We start from the raw sequence: 18,080 nt of genomic DNA on the forward strand, positions 1-18,080 counted from the left end.
AGGGCGATTGGGCGATAACACTGTAGTATGAATGGCGATTCGGCCATTGAGTTGCACATTTTTTTTTCATTTCATTTCATTTCAAAAATCTTTACACGCGAATTCCCTATCAGCTATAATACAAATAAAATAAACTTCTTCTATTACAATTACTTCTTTAATATATATAAAATGAAGATGTTGCTGTTCTACCTAGGGATCGTGTTTTGTTTAGGGAATTTATTAACTTTGTAGGAATCACTTCAAGTTTCTTTTAAACGTGGACATTGTGGGGCTCATTCTGATGTTTCTTGGAATCTCATTCCATGTCTTGGCCCCAGAATGAAAGAAACTTCCCTTTGAGAGTTCCAAATTGAAAATGCACAAGCATACAACTGTTGTGTAAATTGACCAATTGTTTAACAATCGATGAAACTTTGAGGAAATTAAGCCCTGGTCAAACGATCCAACATTTCACCCAATATTTCGCCTAACATTTTTCTTTTATGTTGGGATGTGACCCAACGATGGTGGTCAAACACGACCCAACATTTCATCCAGCATTTCACCCAACATTTTCACGCGGAGATCGAAAAAGGACTGGGTAGAAGTTCGCGCTGAAGGCTGCACAGTTTCGCGACATTTCGATCCGAAAAAATGAAAGGCAATCACTGCCTTCCCTTTTTTGTCTTGAGATATTTTCACTGTCATCGCGGTCTTTCAGGGCGAGCGTCGCATCCCCTTATAAGGCCGTGGCCTAAATTCGTCCCCCTGCGCTTTCTTGTAGCTCCTCTGTGCTACAGTTTCTCCATTGACGCTTGATTTGGTGCCCCTTCTTTTGTACAAAATTCGTTATATTCTGTTATATTGTCCATAATTAAAGTTTAACTGATTGTAAGCAAACGCGATTGTTGAAACGAACGAAACCAGCGCAAGAAAACAACAACGATGCGATGATTGAATTTTGGCGCCCTTTAACCAACTGCGTGTGCGCAGAACCAACAATGTAGGCTGAGGTGATCAGACCATCCAACTTTTCACTTAACACTTCAAAACAACGGCAGCCAAAATTTTTGGACGTCGGCAGCCAAAATTTTTTACCTCAGTCAAATTTTATCCAACATCGAAATTTACGATGTTGGGTGCCCCAATAAGGTGGTCAAACGAATCAAATCAACAAAAAGCTTTATTCTTACTCTAAGAGCAAGGTTGTATTGTGAAATGATAAAAGAAGCTTCAGCGAGTGATTTTTCAGCGAACTGGAGGCATCAAAAGTTAAATATTTTCTCGCCTTTCTGCGGCAACCATGGTGCCGGATCGGGTAATAACTATTTCGTGTGTTTGTTTCTTGCCACTGTCGAAAAAACTGAAACTAACAAAGGCTAATGCAATCTTATTTTTTAGCTTATGCTGTCTATATCTATATTTCATCTCTATATTTATATCTATTATCAATGTTAAGATCATTATGTTGTTAAACGAAAGCTAATATATCATAAGTTAAAGATCATAAGTTAATACCTATTTTTTAATTACGATATTGCTTTAGGCTGCTGCAATTACCACAAGCACAGGATAATATAAAATATGATAAGGTTGGGATTAAACGTAAGGGGTTTCAAAAATTACACAGACATCATTAAATTTCTTCAAAAATCACAAAGACAACAACATCGAACCTTAAATGACGTCCTTTGAGACGAAGACAGATTTTCAAAAAGTAGTAGACAAGTGGGAGACTCATTTCAGATTTCAAGCTCGGGGTATGTTTTTATTCGATATAATTAAAAGATCTCTACTTCAGGCAAGTGCATTTTCCCCAAAAAATCTCATTTTCTTTCATTCAGATATTGCTTTGCATGTTGTTGCCAGTCCCCTCTAGGGACATCAACATAAGCACAGGCTTTCTATGAAAGCTAAGTATTCCAAAAGTTTCAAAAGTATCTGTAAAATAAATAACAGTTAAATATAAACTTAATTAAACTGATAAACAAGATAAGCACCACATGAGCTATCCCTCCCGAACTTATAAATATGGTCTCCCCCATCTGTTGAAAAGTGTGTTTTCCCCTTACCTACTCAAAGATGTTTGTTCCCCTTTATCTACTGAAAAATGGTAAAGGTACAGGACAAACCTTTACCCTTCATTACTTTAAATCTTCATATAATCTTCAAAATAATTGTATAATTTGAACATACAGTGTTAAATCAAATATTTTTGAAGAAAAAAATAAAAAGTTCCCTAAGGTGTAAATGCTTGAAAAATAGAAAAATTACATCAGGCTCAAAAACTTTCAAACCAGATTTCATCACATTTGAGGGTGACTCCTCTTTAAAACAAAAAAATTATCATAACAATGAGCGGAAATACCTTAATAATAACTCATAGAAGAAGGAAATTACTTTTCAACAAATTGGAAAACAAGCAGATCACTTGTGCAAGGTAAAATTACTAGACCCGGTTTTTAGTGTCTTTGATGATAATGGTGATAGCATTCAAAACAAAAAATCTTATTTGCTCGACGAGATTGTTTTGAACAGCTTTATAAGCTTTTATTTTAGGCAGTTAAATAATTGCAAAAAACAGTTGTCAAATAGGATTAGCAGAAAAAAACAATTTATGTTAAACAAATCATTTTCGTAAATAGTTTCTGTTCAATTCAAAACTGGTGGCATTGCTAATCAATTTATAAACATTGGAATCTCTGTCATTATAGGATCGCCCTGTGATTTTTTCTACTTCTCCTTTGCTGCCGGTATCTTACCTGAAGAATGGAAAGCTGGAAGGGTTGCCCAAATTTTTTAAAGTTGAGAAACAAATGATCGTTCAAAACATAAACCAATTAATGCACTCTGTTCTAGAGAAGTTGAATTGCAACAAAATATGATCATCTGGATGGAGAAAACCAGACTTTTGTTTTCTGGCCAAACAGACTTTGGAGCAGCCACGTAGCTGCAAATGCAGAGGGCCCGGGGGGCTGTGCCCCTTAATGAAAATTTTGACAACAACTTGCCCCCTTCTGGCTACAATTTTTCCAAATGATATTTTGAAAATTTGGTATATTTATAATTCCATGACCTTGATTTATTCCAAATATATATGTTTGTTAAATATCTGTTTTCTTGCTTTAAAGTCTGCCCTCCTCAGGTATGTTTCTAGCTCGAGTTTCCCCCCCCCCCTCCCCCCCCCCTAGCCGACTTCTACAGCTACGTGGTTGCTTTGAAACTGTTCAATCTATTACATCTTGATTGCTCTTGGGCCCAAATGAATTACGCAAAATTTCCAATAATTGCATCATTGGCTTGAAAAATCTTTTGATAATGTTGATCATGCCATTCCACAATTAAGGCTATCAATTAAGACTGTTTTTACTGCTAAAAGAACATCTGCGCTTCTATTAAAGGAGCCAATTTTTAATAGAATTATTTGATTTTGTAGTATTTTGCGCTGTCTTTATTGAATCTGGGAGTGAATTCCAGATTGATCTTATACTTTTGTTGATAGTCCTGACGTTTGGCATGTCAAGAGAGTTTTTGAATCGAAAGTTGTGACCTGTTACTTTAAGTTTAGGTACAAAATAATCTTTCATGAAAACAGGATAAAGGTTGTTAATCGCTTTATAAGCTTCAGGTGCTAAAGTTCTAACTGTTTGGATATGTATGGTAGATTCTTTTGAGTTAGCAAGTAAACCATTGTACGAAGATGAATAGTCCGAATTCGCAATTCGTAATGCCCTCTCGGTAATATTCGCTAGCTTATCCTGACCTCTTCTACCAAACAGCATTCATATCAATGGGCAATAATATAAGTGACATACATAGTACAAACAAAGTACAAACATTTCAAGAAAATGACTGCAAGAAATATCCTGAAATGTACTTTAAGCTAATCTAGCACAATCCAAGCTATGTGAGGTTTATCATGCGCTGGTTGAAAGTCACCTCCGTTACGGAAATGTTGTCTGGAGTAGCCTGCCAAACGCGAAGCTAAAAACGCTTCAGCGTCTGTTGAAGCTGCCAATTTTATACAGAGTTAGATTGACAAAATGTATTGCAGAGGTTTGTAACAGCAGCTAAAGAATTTCAGACAATAATTTTTAATCAGTTAAATTTGTAGTCCCCCCCCCCCCCGCCCCCCGACAAGGCTTGTCTTGCAACGGTCCTGGTCATTGTGCGTCTTTGTTAGCTCAGCCTTTATTGCTTTTCTCAAGGACCTATTCATCTTCCAGTCTTCTTCTCCTCTTGTTCTCTTTGTTTTATTGTACAGTCTTTGCTTTGCTTTATTGTACAGTCTTGAACAGGGGCGTAGCGTGCGGGGGGGGGGGGTGTACACCCCAGTGTACACAGAGCTTGTCGGTAGAATTAAATTTATAGCAAAATATTAATGTAACAAAAGAATTTTTTGTCGGTAAAGTATGATTTTGCACCTCTCCCCCCCAGCGAGAATGGTCACGCGACGCCACTGGTCTTGAAGGTATGATTTTTTATGATTGAGCTCAAAAGTTTGGTTGTAAACAAGATCCATAGATCCTCCACTTTCTGATCTCCTTGAAGCTCATTTAGTAGTTTCCTTTTGTCATCCTTCACATTTTCCATATTACATTGCTATTCCTTTATCAGAGAATTTAGAAGGTATCAATTATCAAGGTCTCTGGTAAAACATGTGTAATATCTTCGAAAGAGTTTAATCGTCAACTATTGAGGTCGGAAATCAATCACAAATTAATCATTCACCTGCACCATGCAAACGACATGGGCCCCCCTTTTTTCATGACAATATTTACATCTAAAATTTTGAGCCACCCCTCTGGACGGCATACCAAAAGCTAAAGCATTCTGATCAGGTGAGCGTACAACAGCAACAACAGCCAAACAGTATCCTATTCACCACATTGGGCTTTCAACGCTTCCAGTAATGGCGGGAAAGTCGAAGAGAAGATCGAGCACCAAAAACTCTTCAAGTGGACAGGTTAGTTGTCCGAAAGCAGTTTACTATTCAAAAATTTTTATCATCATCCCCAGTAATGTATAATTCAGTGGGATCAAACTTTGTTTTCCACACTGTTTTGGCACACACCCCCTTCTTTTGGCACACACTTCTTACAAAAAGGATTTTTTCTTTCATCTAAAGACGATTATAAAATGTTGGGAGAGGGTTTATTTTTTGACAAAGTGTTTTTCGTGATGTGGAACTATGATTTGAAACTGCCTTCATGTAACTTAATGCTTACTGCCTTCATATCATAGCTGTCCGGCATTCAGAATTAGTTGAACCAGCGTTCCCTTCCCTGTCGGTAAAAGGGCGTATCCTGGCAGTAAAAAGGCCCATGGCCTAGAATTTTTTAATTTTGTCCCTTCCCCAAATCCTAGTGGCTGGCATCGCCACTGCCATAGATGCTTTCACATGGCAGGACAGGCTGAGGGCTATTGGTTTTCTTGCTTAGATTCCCCCCATCATACCATCCATTTTGTAGTGGCCAATTTTCTTTCTTTTTATTCATGCGAGCAAATGCTATAGCGCCAAGCTCATCAGGAGCAGTGAATATATTTGAAAGTGGATGGGCCAAATGTTAAAATTACGAAGACTTCCAGTGCCGTCGGAACAAAATTCATATTGGGGGGGGCTGCCCATTGTTTTCCTTCTAATTCAGTACACTGTTATAAAGGAAATATACTACAGTCTGGCAATTATTGGGGGGGGGGCTCCAGCCCCCCAGCCCTCCAGCCCCCCAGCCCCCCCAATAATTGTAAATCGTAAAGTTTAAAAATCACCCTTTAAGTGCAGCGCAAATAATCAATACATTACATGAGGAATCAAGTTAGGACCCTCCTCAACTTTAATATTCAAATATTCAAGAAAAAATCTCAGAATTTTCATTGTTCAATTGCACCTTGTGATCTTTGCAAGGAATATGTGTGCTACACTACATCAGTAATTTTACATCTACATTATGCTTAGCATTGTTAATTTAAATAATTTGGTTTAAGTTAGCTTGAGTATAGCTAGAGATTGTACCAACTTTGAATAAATAAAGAGAAAAGGATAGAGAATGGAAAGAAATGAAACACAGATCAGCAATAAAAGATGAAGATAAGACAATAAACGAAACAACCATGTCAACAAAAAATAAAATATTAGGCACTTTGTAAAGTTAAGCCATTTTTTTGTAAAATCTGAAAAGTTAAGTTTAGGTGCCTTGAAAGGTTAAAGCGTTCGATGGTGTGTGATCCATAAAATGGAGACCTTACCATATTCATAAAGTCCTGATAGCCTTTTAAATGTAATATACGTATTTGAAAGAGGTATCACTGTTTGAAAAAGTGTATGAGGTCTTCATAAAATCAAATTATTTTTACAGAATTTTCAGAAGGAGTTTCTTGAGAACAAAATGATGCACATTTAAGATAAAATAAAGTAAAAGCATAAAAGTTTTGTAGACCCTGTTGACACTACTCTGTTTTCCTATGAGAATGGATCCAAATGAGTTTGTTTTAGATTTTGCGCTCCAACTAATACACACAAAACCGGAGTCATTTGATACCAAACCCGACTGGTTTGAAAATGCTGTTCAAAGTGGAGTCCTTAGAAAAGACAGTCATTTAAAAGCCCATAGTTTAAATGGGAACAGCAAAAACAGAGTCAATTGAAAATAGAGTCATTCATTATCAGTTTCAAAGCAAGCTCAAACAAAGGATATAAAAATTGATGAAAACAGAGTCATGGGAATGCCTTCATTTTCATTTTGACCAAAACAAAGTGGCCTGGCGTTATGAGGACTGTTCAAAAAAATATGAAAGCCGAATGATCTGAAAAGGGAGACATACGTACATAGAGTAATAGAAACAGGGCCTTGAGGAGTGATTATGCCCCCTCCCCCAAAAAATGTCATCAAGATAACACACACAAAATAAATTTAAAATTACTTTAGAGAAAATTGGCTAAAAATTTAATGAAACAAGAGAGAAAAAGAATAGTATATATGCAATAAAAGGCATGTCTGGGAAGTTATAGGCATTTGTTTAGGTGTGTGTTGTAATCGCATACCTAATGTTAGCAGGACTGCTATGTATTCCAAATATGGTAAAGATATTGTAAGCTCAAGAGATATTAAAGGTAATGAACATAAACAGGTCCAAAGTAGTAGGCTACATTCTTTTCTACTTTTTCTAGAATTTTTTTTGTCTCTGAAGAACAGTCGGGGGGGGGGGGGCAGCCTCTTGGTTTTACTGACCATGTTCATTTTGCTTTAATGCACTCTTTTGTGGCACATATTAACCCTTTAAGTTATTGGCCTAACTTTGATTGTCTAAAACTATTTGAAATTTTCACAGCCCTTTACACCTTTATAAACATGGTGTGAGCCAAGGTCCAAAATGTGAGCTGGAAATTCAGTTTATTCATTCATTCAACTCATTCATTCAAGTACTGATTCATTCAAGTTTGAATTTCAGATATTTTTTTTGAAAAATTACCATTGTGGCTATTTGAATTTACACCTTATGTTAATCTGTTCATAGATGATTTGCTGTTTTACAAATTTGAATGAAAACTTTACCTAAATTGATTTTTGCTAATTTCAGAATTTGAAAGCTAAATTTGAATTTACACCTTGTGTAAATACGTTCATAGATTATTTGCTGTTTTACAAATTTGAATGAAAACTTTACCTAAATTGATTTTTGCTAGTTTCAGAATTTGAAAGCTAAATATAGCAATCAAATTAAGTCCCTGAAATCATAACATTTTGATTAAAGATAATACTGCCACACTATTAGTGGATAGTTTTTCATCACATCACTGAAAAATCACTGATTTGTGATCTAGTGCAGAGATACTGCTGGATTCAGGAGTCGCTTCTTTTATGCAGTCATGTTTTAGTATAGAAGAAGAAGAAATCTAATTGAAGCGAGTGGGCTTTCCTGGGAATAAATTAGCACAAGTGCAGCATTTTGCACTCCTAGACTATGGTAGGAGCGTGATGGAGTGCTTTGGATGTTTTGCATGATTTCTACAGAATTTCTACATAGTAAATGGAGCCATAAAACCTCATTTCTCATCTGATTTCATCAATTCTCAAACAACTTTACCATTTCATCATTTCATCAGTCAACATCAGCGAAAGCTGCCATTTAGATGACCTGCATTGTTAAAAAATATATATATGGTTTTAACTAAAGCAAGGTAAGCTGGAGAAATATTGAAAGAAGTGTGTGTCAGGTTTTTAGCTTTCATTTATTTTTATCAGAAAGATGTGTCTGGTAGTTGATCATGCCATGTTATTAATCATGGCTTTAGAAAAACGTTTGAATAAAAAAATAGCCGCAATATGAAACAAACTTTTCATCACTTACTTGCCATTGCTCGCCCAATTTGTAACATATATCTAACTGATATTGCATATTTAGAGAGATGATTCGTGGTGTTCTATTGAGTAATGTGGTACAAAATAAAAGTTCTAAAAACATATTTTTATGACGTCAAACTTAATATCTCTATTGTCACTACGCGCTAATTCTATACACATCAGACGTTTCGAAAAGTTTTGAAACTCAGCAAGGGAAAGTTTGGAAACAAAACAAGGAAAATTTTGAAACTAGACAACGGAAAAAAAGCTAATGAAGCTCGTGTGTTCAAGGCAACACCAGGAATAATTTCTTGAGTAAGTTGAAAGCGAAAATAACGAGTGAAGCTAATTAAGCCATATAAATCAAGTAATAGGGAAATCGGAAGAATTTTCGTCCATTTTGGAAGGAATTTTAAGCAAATAGAAGGATATTTTCGGGAATCCGACCTACTCCTTCATCGATCATGCCATCACCATGACATCCACTTACATCATTCACAGCATCACCCACCAAAGGGCATTCCCTTCACCATTGTTTACTCGTTCACACATCTATGTCATGCTGACTTCTTCTCAATCTAGATGTATGTTATATGTATGTTAATTTCAGTGCCTAATTCAAGGGACTTTTACAATACCACTAACTATGCCTAAAAATGTTTAGGCCCCTCTAAGAGGGCCCAGTAAATTTTTAAAACTGAATGCCCTAGATTGGCTAAAAATGCATTTCTGAGACATAAAATGATTAGAATATGATGGGAAAAAAACACCTCATGGAGGAATTAAATTTACATTTACATTTTAGATTTTTTAATAAACAAAACGCTTAGAGGGACAATCCTCCCACTAATTCCTGATTTCAAGACCACAATTTGGATTTTCAAAACCACTATTAGTGTACAAGACCACACTAAATTAGGCACTGGTTAATTTGTATGTTAGTTCAGTTCAGTTCAGATCAGAGTTAGAGAGCAACACACTGTCTCTCTCACTGGCTCCGTGTTCTCTGCACGTTAAATAAGACTGGAACAAACATCAACGATGGAAAGTCAAAGAAAGGAACCACGGCAATTTTTGCCAAATAATATCGTTCCTATTCTACTTATAGACAGAGCTGTTTAGGCTCTGGTACATAGAGAAGAACAGCTCTTATTTGCAGTTCCTTACCTAATGTTAGTTTTGTACTTAATTTGAACATCAGGCAACTGTCCAATACTACATAGGATCATCGATAACTAAAGTCATGATGATCACAAAAGTAACCGAGGAGTGTTGGTATCCTGAGTGCAAGATTGCTAATAAGGGATCATCTTTTCTCTGAAATATATAAGTAGCTTTTTTGTATAATATATTTGTAGCTAACCCCAATTATGTTTGGAAAACCTTTGTTAGATCTCTGCTGATAAGAACCTAACTAGGAGACATTTGAGAACTATTATTTGTAAAATAGTCGAATGTGATTGAGCAAAAAAGGCTCCAACTCTCCTGATTTGTGCTTGAGTGTCCTGATTTTAGAATTCTTCTCCCGGTCTCCCGCTTTCAAACCAAACCTCCCGCTTTCAAGAGATGTTTTTATAAATCTGTTATAAAATACCATTTCAAATAATTTACACCAATGTATGTGATGTTTGCCATCTACCCTTCTTTCAGATCTTTGAAACATAGCTGGTGAAATGTACTCTAGCTCTTGATGCAGACCTTTTCAGTTGCATGATCCAGCCAATCAGAGACTGCCATTCGTAATTTTCATGGCGATGCGACCTGCTCTAGCTGTGAAGATTTTAATTGTGAAGATTTAAATTGAGAAACTACAGCCCTCCCCCCCCCCTCTAATTTTGTTAGCGACAAAAATATATGCTTATATATCGTTACTACAACATGAAATTTTCTGATAAATTGTTTCGCAAAAATATAAATCTGTTTGTATAAATTGTAAAAGAGAACATCCAATTTCAACTTGAGCGTTAAAAATGATGCATTCCAATGTTTGTGTCATCTCGATCTTCCTCATATTTTTATAGGAATTTATTTGTATCAAAATAGACTTAGATACTATATAAATGTCTGGGCTAACGTTTTATTTCATTTTTCAAGTTTATCATCGACCAATGGATTTAAGGAAATAAATTTTTGCAAAAGCTGGTTTTTGTGAACTTTTTAGCAAACTTGGCGTGCATTGATTTTTTGCGGACGGTGCAAGTTCGTAAATTTCACGAAAATTTATCCAAAATCTTCCGATTTTAAAGATTCTTTGATTGAAATGATAGATTATTTTTAAAATTATAGGGTGAATTTGACTATTTTTGCTCTAGATTTCAAAGAAACGTAAGATAGTTAAAGACGAAGAAGAGGAAAGCACCAAGAAGATTGGTAAGTGGCTTGTGCTTTGACTTATTGATTATGCTAATAAATATGGATAAACTTTGCCATTGTAATGGTAACTTACGATGAAAAAAACATATTTTGTATTTTTGAATTTTGGATATTGTGAAAGAACAGCATAGAATAACTTGTAAATCTGTTGAAAATTTGAATGAGACATGGTCATACGAGCATAGCTATAAAGCAATGCTTAGTCTTTGTTTTAGCCAATTCACAAGGAATCTTTTGCATAACTTTCATTATCACTGACCAGATGATATTTCTAGTTAAATGGCCTATTTTAATACAAGGATATAGTACCCACTAGACCAATTTCTTGGGCTGCTGGTGTTCATGATATGATAGATAAAAGGATCTCTTTTTGCGGCATTCGTTATTACATTTAATATAATCACCAGAGGGCATTAATTGCTTCTTTTTTCATTTGAATAAATTAATATTTTGTGATGTTTTTTCAATGTTGAAATCCAGCCTATTATGGCTGGAGAGATAAATCTTCCAGATTTCTCCACTTTTTCAACGCCAAACAACTTCCCTTGGAATCAATACAGTCGGATTTATGGGAGAAGAACTATGGGAGACACTAAAACCAAGAATGAAAAATTCAGACTCCCTTAAGATATTCAAAAAACTCATTAAATCCCATAAATGCCAAGTTGCAACTGCAGATTATGCAAGATATTTTATCCATACTTGAGATTTTTATCATAAATTACATTTTGTATAATTTTATAGCAATTTGTGTGTATTTTGTTGAAATAGTTGGCCTTAATTAGCTTTTAAGCTACATATTTGTAACTACCAACTTGCCATGCACATTGATTTGAATTTCAGTTCCCAGATTTGACTTGCTGATATGAATAAAAAAATGTTTTGTTACTTGTTTTCGTTTGAAAAACAAAATATTGGCATATTTGCGACATGACTTATCGATCGCTTCTCTAGTTTTGCTTATATAAAAGTAGTCTATCCCTCCCAAAGTTTGTTTCTAAAAATTTCATTTTACGACTTGTGTTTTTTTACTGCGAATGTCGCAACGTATTTCAATATTCTTTTGGATTTTTCAATTTGTTATTGTATAAAAGTGAATTTTGTTCTTTTAAGATTGCGAAACAAAGGAGAAATTACACGAAAATATGAAAAAGGCATTAAGAATGGAAATGCCAGATGACTTTTTCGAATTTTATGAATTTTGCAAGAGTTTTGGTGCATCACATGTCCATGGTAAGGTTGTCGATCTTTTTTATGACATTCGCCTCGTTCATTTCTTTGATGGTCTGTTGATATGTCGCGTTTACACGAAATACCGTAAGTCGGCAAACTTACAAACAGAAGTCAAAGACATCGTGACATTTGTTGATCGTTTGTTGATCGCTTCGCTAGCAGAAGCTGTTGTAAGCGTTATCTAAGAGTCAGGTGATATCGTTTAAACAGTTTTGTTCTGAGTTCAAATGCTTTTCATTCTTTTGTGATCGACTTTACGATGGGATTAGTTGTCAACATCTTAAGCGATTAGCCTATAGCTTTTATTCTAGTGGTAGATGGTGTATACTTCCACTAAACACGAAACTTTAAAGACATTCAAGAAACCCTTATTATCTGGATGGGTTTAACATTTTTCAAAGGATTTTCAGAGACTTTCAAGAGTTTTCGTAGGATTACTTGCCTTTAAAGTCTTTTTTTTCATCAAAGGTTTTACAAGCATCTTGTCACCAAACTTATAGATGTCTAACTCAAATTTAATTCTTAAAGTAGTCAGATTATAAACATTTGAATTAATTTCAGATTTTTTCAAGCATTTTACTGTCAAAAATTTATAAAACTGTTATCGAAAAGCCATTTCCTGCATTGGCACATGGAAGGATTATCTATTATTCTTAATATTAAGAAATGAAGCATTACCTTTAACCATGATAATCTCAATGTGTAAGCGGTTATGCATGGTAATAATTAGTACCTATGTCACCATTGAAAGTCGTTTCGCGATGGTCGGGTAGATAAATTGTCGTCGTCTTATCAACGCCATCTGTATTTTCTAGATGCGTTATCGGAACTTTTGGGTTTACAGCTTTGCGGACCATATGACTTGTTACATGAAGAACTATCTTTAGACACAGGCACAAAAGGACTCGTTCAGGCTGAGAGTAGTGGCAACATGAAATACCATCTCAATTCAAGATTCTATTTTGACCCTCCAGAGGTTATGACCGTCGTTAGAGAATCTTCTCACCAAACCGGGCTTCATTTTGGATATTTCCGGTAACTTTGGAAATTTTTCATTAGATAGATACGAATGCATTTGGTTTATAGAACAGTACAGTTTCAGTTGCTACTCCGATTTCTATTGAAAGTTTCTAAGAAAGTCTTTTGAAGAAGCAGTTTATTTTGACGTACCATTATTCCTACTACGACGTACCAAAAATACTACTAATAATTCTTTGGTGATAAATTCTCCTGAATTTTTACCTTGAATAGTTGATAACTTTTCTTCTTGTTGCTGCCAGTTCTGACGCTGTTTGCAACACTAAAAATGCTTTCGTAAAATGAATCTTCTTATTCAGAATATGTATTTTACTTGCAGGGACAGTCCTAACGAGCTCCCGTCACTCGTAGTGTCAAATAGGTCCGAAGAAGACTGCGTTTTTACTCAATGTGGAGACAACATTTTCGCAGCAGTATGGTATGTTTGGCCCTTTAATAAACCTTTTTTTACAAATGTACAGGAATTTTTTTACGAAAGCGTCGAATTATTTACGAAAGCATCGAATTATTTATCCTAATTCCGACGGAGCCCCCGTAGCCCCGAATGATTGGAGGATAGAATAAAACAGCATGTTCCGTTTAGTATTAGAAATAAAACTCGCCCCCAAAGAGAACAGCCACCTTGGTCTTGCAAATCTAAAATTACAACTAAAACATGCGATTCCGCTATCAGGCAGCATTTACTTGAAAAACCAGATTGTGCAAAAAACTATAATGGCGAGATGTTTTGGATTATTGGTAAAGCCCGATCTTCGTTCCATCTAGCAGTTTTGGGATCTATCTACATAAGATTTGTGATTGGCCTATTTCGATCCACAATTGGGTATATATATTTCCTAGCGTGGAGTTTTCGATCTATGTTCTAACGTTTTAAACTCTGAAGAGTGTCAGGCGAAAAGCTTTAGTTTACTCAAATGTTTGTACCAAGATAGTGTGGCAGCACTCTATGGCAGCATTTTGTGGCAGCATTTTGTGGCAGCAAATAATAGCAGCAACAGTTTATTTATATGCTCAATTTTCTGTGACTTTTATTTTTTCTTTCAGTAATTACGCTGGAGATTTATTGAAGAGCACGAAAAACAAAGCAAAAAAAGAAAAAATTGAAGTGCTTCTTGTAAGCCTGAAAGAGTTTGCCCAAAATTACAATCAGTCGTTACAGTTAGTTACAGTAAAGACGCAGAAAAGAAGTAAAATGGTTGTGGCGAAGACCTTTCATAAGATGGGCCTGGTCGTGCCACTTGATGGCAGCGGAGTGGGCTATAGGCCCTTGAATCTCGCTGACAGTAAGTGAGATTCATATACCTTTGCCAACTGCTGTCCTAAACTCGACAAATTTTAAAATGCCACCAACATACGCAAACATGACATATCAGAGTAAAACGTCATTAGAGGCCGGGAACTCAAAGACAATCTTTCTGCAACTTCCTGATGGATGGCATCTTAGCAAGCTCATTAAAATTTCCATTAATTTTCTTTGACAATTGTATAGTGTGGAGTTTCTAGCTATGGGAATGTGGTCAAAACAAAGGTGCAATGGCCAAATCTTCGGCATGAGGATCTTAACACCGGGTTGTGTTTTGTTTACAAATACTTGCACGGCTTCGCACCCGTTTATCTCTGGGAACATTTTACGGTTAAAAGAAATGTACATTTTTACAAACAGGACAAGCAATTGACTTTTATATGCACATATTTATTAATGGCAACAGCTAGCAGTGATCGGATAACTTTTTGTTTAAATTTAATGTTGTCAAAGACTACAATGCTTTGCCAAGTTATGTCAAGAATGCTACTTCTTATGGACAATTTGAATCATAGCAACACACAGCATCTTAGTTTAAGATACTCATTTGAACAAATTATCAATTTTTTAGGATGATATTGCAATTATGAATTTCGTTTAATTTATGCCGCTATGAGAAACCTTTGTACTAAGGATAAATGTGCTTATATATAAATACAGTATTCATAAATACAAATGATCGTCCTTGCTACTTCTGTCAGAAGAAACCTTCTTCTAATACATTTTACATAAATGCATTGCATTTTTTCAACTTCTATTTGAGTTTCTTCATTCATAGATGCCCTCAGAAAAGTTTTGACAAAGATCTGCAAAGCCAAAAATGAAGACGAGAAGAACAAATGTTACGACGATCTTCATGAGCTGATCACTTTTGTTCAGTTTGCGAATGACGAATGCGATTACGGCATGGGACTGGAACTGGGCATCGATTTGTTTTGCTTTGGAAATGAAGCCTTTAAGCAGCAAGTCCTTCAGCTACTTCCGCTTGCGTACTCCCTTCTTGGAAGAGAGCTTTACGCTGAAATTATCGAAAAACATATGCAGAACAGAGAAAAGCCTTTCGTCGATCAGGTCATCGAAGAGACATAGAGCAAGTTACAGATTGCGCGGTCGCTGAAGATGCTGAACAGGCTGTCGAAGATAATGCAGTTGACATTAACAAAAAATGGGCAAGTATGAATGGTAGGAGGAACTCAAATAAGTGTGGTAGACAGCTATAATTCCAAGGAAACACGTCCGAAGGCGACTGGCTACACCAACCCGACTACAAAAGACTTCAAACGGAAAGCAAGATAGCCGATCACGTGACTGGATGTCTCTGAATTATCCTTGCTACTGTCCACATGACTGGAGCCAATGTGATCCGATTGGCCTGGACTAAGTTGCCCTGACTAAATTAAAGGTAACCGTGACTTGTTGTAAGCTTTTTAAAATCATTGGTATCCGTTGGTTCATGAAAACAAAAGTTTCAATGAAAAGTTTGTTATTCCATGCACTATTCGCTTCACAGTGGAACTTGTTTCTGCCTAGTAATTCATTATGTCATATAATAAAAAATTTTTCTCAAGTTTAATATTGCTTGAAAGCCTTCCGTTACCTTCAAAGTTTTTCCAAATTAATTGAATCAACTCGCTATGACGGTTAATTGATTGTACAGTGTTTGAAGGTAAAGCTTTTATTGCTTCAAATATTAAAGGGAAATACATTGCTGTCCTCATCTCATTATATGTATATCCTCTAATCATCCATAAATTGCCATTTTCAAAATGTTTATACTGAAAACTGCCTTAGAATGGACTAAGAAAAGGTCCAACCATCAGGCTGGTTTGTTCTTGGTCTGACAAATCTCAATAGACTTTTCATATGTTCTGGGTTAATTTTGGAAGTAAGCTAATCGCTTGCTGTAAAAACAGAGCAGGTTTGTCGTGGGTTGGGTACCAGTTGGTTAGAAATGGCGCCGTGAAATTTTCGGTCCCCTTTCCGTCTATTGACTTGTAGACGATTGTGGGAATGAGAACGGTTGATCTTGGCTCAAGTGGAAACGACGATTGATATATCAAGCAAGTGGCCGAGATTGTGGTCGAGTCATGATTTTCTCGCCTTTTCACCTCAAGGGACTACTGTTCAACACTGCTAGCTGTACAGTAGACAGGCCTGCCTCCAGTCTAGTTTCGTTTTCAAAAAAACCAATAAATGCCCATGTGATGATGTCTGAATATGTTTTCAGCTGAGGTTTTGCCCATTTCCTTGGGAAAATCTTCCTTCGGAGTGTCTTCTCTTATCCTTTCTTTGTGCACACGTACTACTGTTATTGCAAGATTCTTAGATTTCACCGCAGCTTGTTTGATTTTCCTGCTGTCACACCTTCTGTTGACAAAGTACCTCTTTTTCACCATAATTGGAATAGTTTGGCACAAAAACTTTGCCGTTCATTGGATTCTTCCTATTTTTTCCATTCATACAGTTGGTTGGTTTCGAATAAATGCAAGCTTTCATTACAAAAGAAAAAATATTCAACTAAGAATATTAATTGGATAAGGATATGAGATGAGCCATGGCTATTTGGAAAAGCCTCGCCATCTAATGAGTTCTCCGAGACCAACCTTGCTCAAGTAAAAGCAATGAATGTGTCTTATGGTGTCATACTGACAACGTTTGCCAGCCCATATCTGACTGGTACTTAACCAACCGAACCATATTATTTTATATTTCATATTTCATATTTGATTTGTTTTGGGAGAGTTGCCCTTTAACAGAAGTTGTTTTTCAAGGGGCCCTCCAAAAAAAATTAATTACAATATATAATCAAAATACTAGAAAATAAAAAACCATAATATTAAAACCCTATTTACAATTACATGGTATTATACAGTATAAAAGGAACTAGTCAACCCTGTATTGATTTTTTGAAACCACCCATGGAAGATGCCGTCTTGGACTCTGCAGGAAGGCTTTTCCATAGTTTAGCTTACCGGAAAGAAAAGCATCTACTGCATAAATCTACTGCATAAATCTACTGCATAAATCTACTGCATGAATTTGCTGCATAAATCTACTGCATAAATCTACTGCATAAATCTACTGCATAAATCTACTGCATAAATCTACTGCATAAATCTACTGCATAAATCTACTGCATGAATTTGCTGCATAAATCTACTGCATAAATCTACTGCATAAATCTACCGATAAATCTACTGCATAAATCTACTGCATAAATCTACTGCATGAATTTGCTGCATAAATCTACTGCATAAATCTACTGCATAAATCTACTGCATAAATCAACTGCATAAATCTACTGCATAAATCTACTGCATAAATCTACTGCATAAATCTACTGCATAAATCTACTGCATAAATCTACTGCATAAATCTACTGCATAAATCTAAATTTCCATATTGACTCGTGGCAAAAGAAATGCAAATTGCCTGCAAAAAATCTTATTCCACCAGCTTTGAATAGATTTCCGTCATCATTCTGGGCACATCCTCGTTTCGTTTATTTCAAGTAATTCCCTGTCGTCTCTCCAGCTCGATCTCCAGTACGATCTCCAGCACGATCTTTAGCACTCAATTTGCTGTTTTTGACATTTAAATAGAAGATGCAGTTTCCTTTGCTCACTTTCTAAGAATTGAATGTTTTTTCATACCTTTCTTAATCGACAATCAAAGAAGATCATTCATAACCAGTGGCTTGCCAAGTGCATGGCAATATTTACCTCATAAAATATCAACTACATACGTAAGAGTTGCAGCAAAAAGTAAAAGCATGGTAAAGAATGACACGAGCTCATGTGAGCTCAAGT

At 35.8% G+C, this 18,080-nt stretch overlaps 1 protein-coding gene across 2 annotated transcripts; it reads left to right on the plus strand.

Annotated features, from left to right (window-relative positions):
* Positions 1-4,830: 4,830 nt before the first annotated feature.
* Positions 4,831-16,954, plus strand: LOC135686515 (histone PARylation factor 1). 2 transcript variants are annotated; one of them, XM_065202761.2, is made up of 7 exons: positions 4,831-4,948; positions 10,637-10,694; positions 11,811-11,930; positions 12,746-12,965; positions 13,288-13,386; positions 14,013-14,251; positions 15,050-16,952. In XM_065202761.2, the coding sequence occupies exons 1-7, from the start codon at positions 4,895-4,897 to the stop codon at positions 15,358-15,360; spliced, it is 1,101 nt and encodes a 366-aa protein (XP_065058833.2). In that variant the 5' UTR covers positions 4,831-4,894; the 3' UTR covers positions 15,361-16,952. The 2 variants fall into 2 exon arrangements, with proteins under 2 accessions (XP_065058833.2, XP_065058834.2); XM_065202762.2 differs by lacking the exon at positions 4,831-4,948 and adding an exon at positions 7,586-10,111 and having other exon boundaries at positions 15,050-16,954.
* The last annotated feature ends 1,126 nt before the right edge of the window (positions 16,955-18,080 follow it).

Source organism: Rhopilema esculentum, chromosome 6 (assembly GCF_057945365.1).
Source record: "Rhopilema esculentum isolate cy_ngs chromosome 6, ASM5794536v1, whole genome shotgun sequence".
In the NCBI taxonomy this organism is placed as follows: domain Eukaryota; kingdom Metazoa; phylum Cnidaria; class Scyphozoa; order Rhizostomeae; family Rhizostomatidae; genus Rhopilema; species Rhopilema esculentum.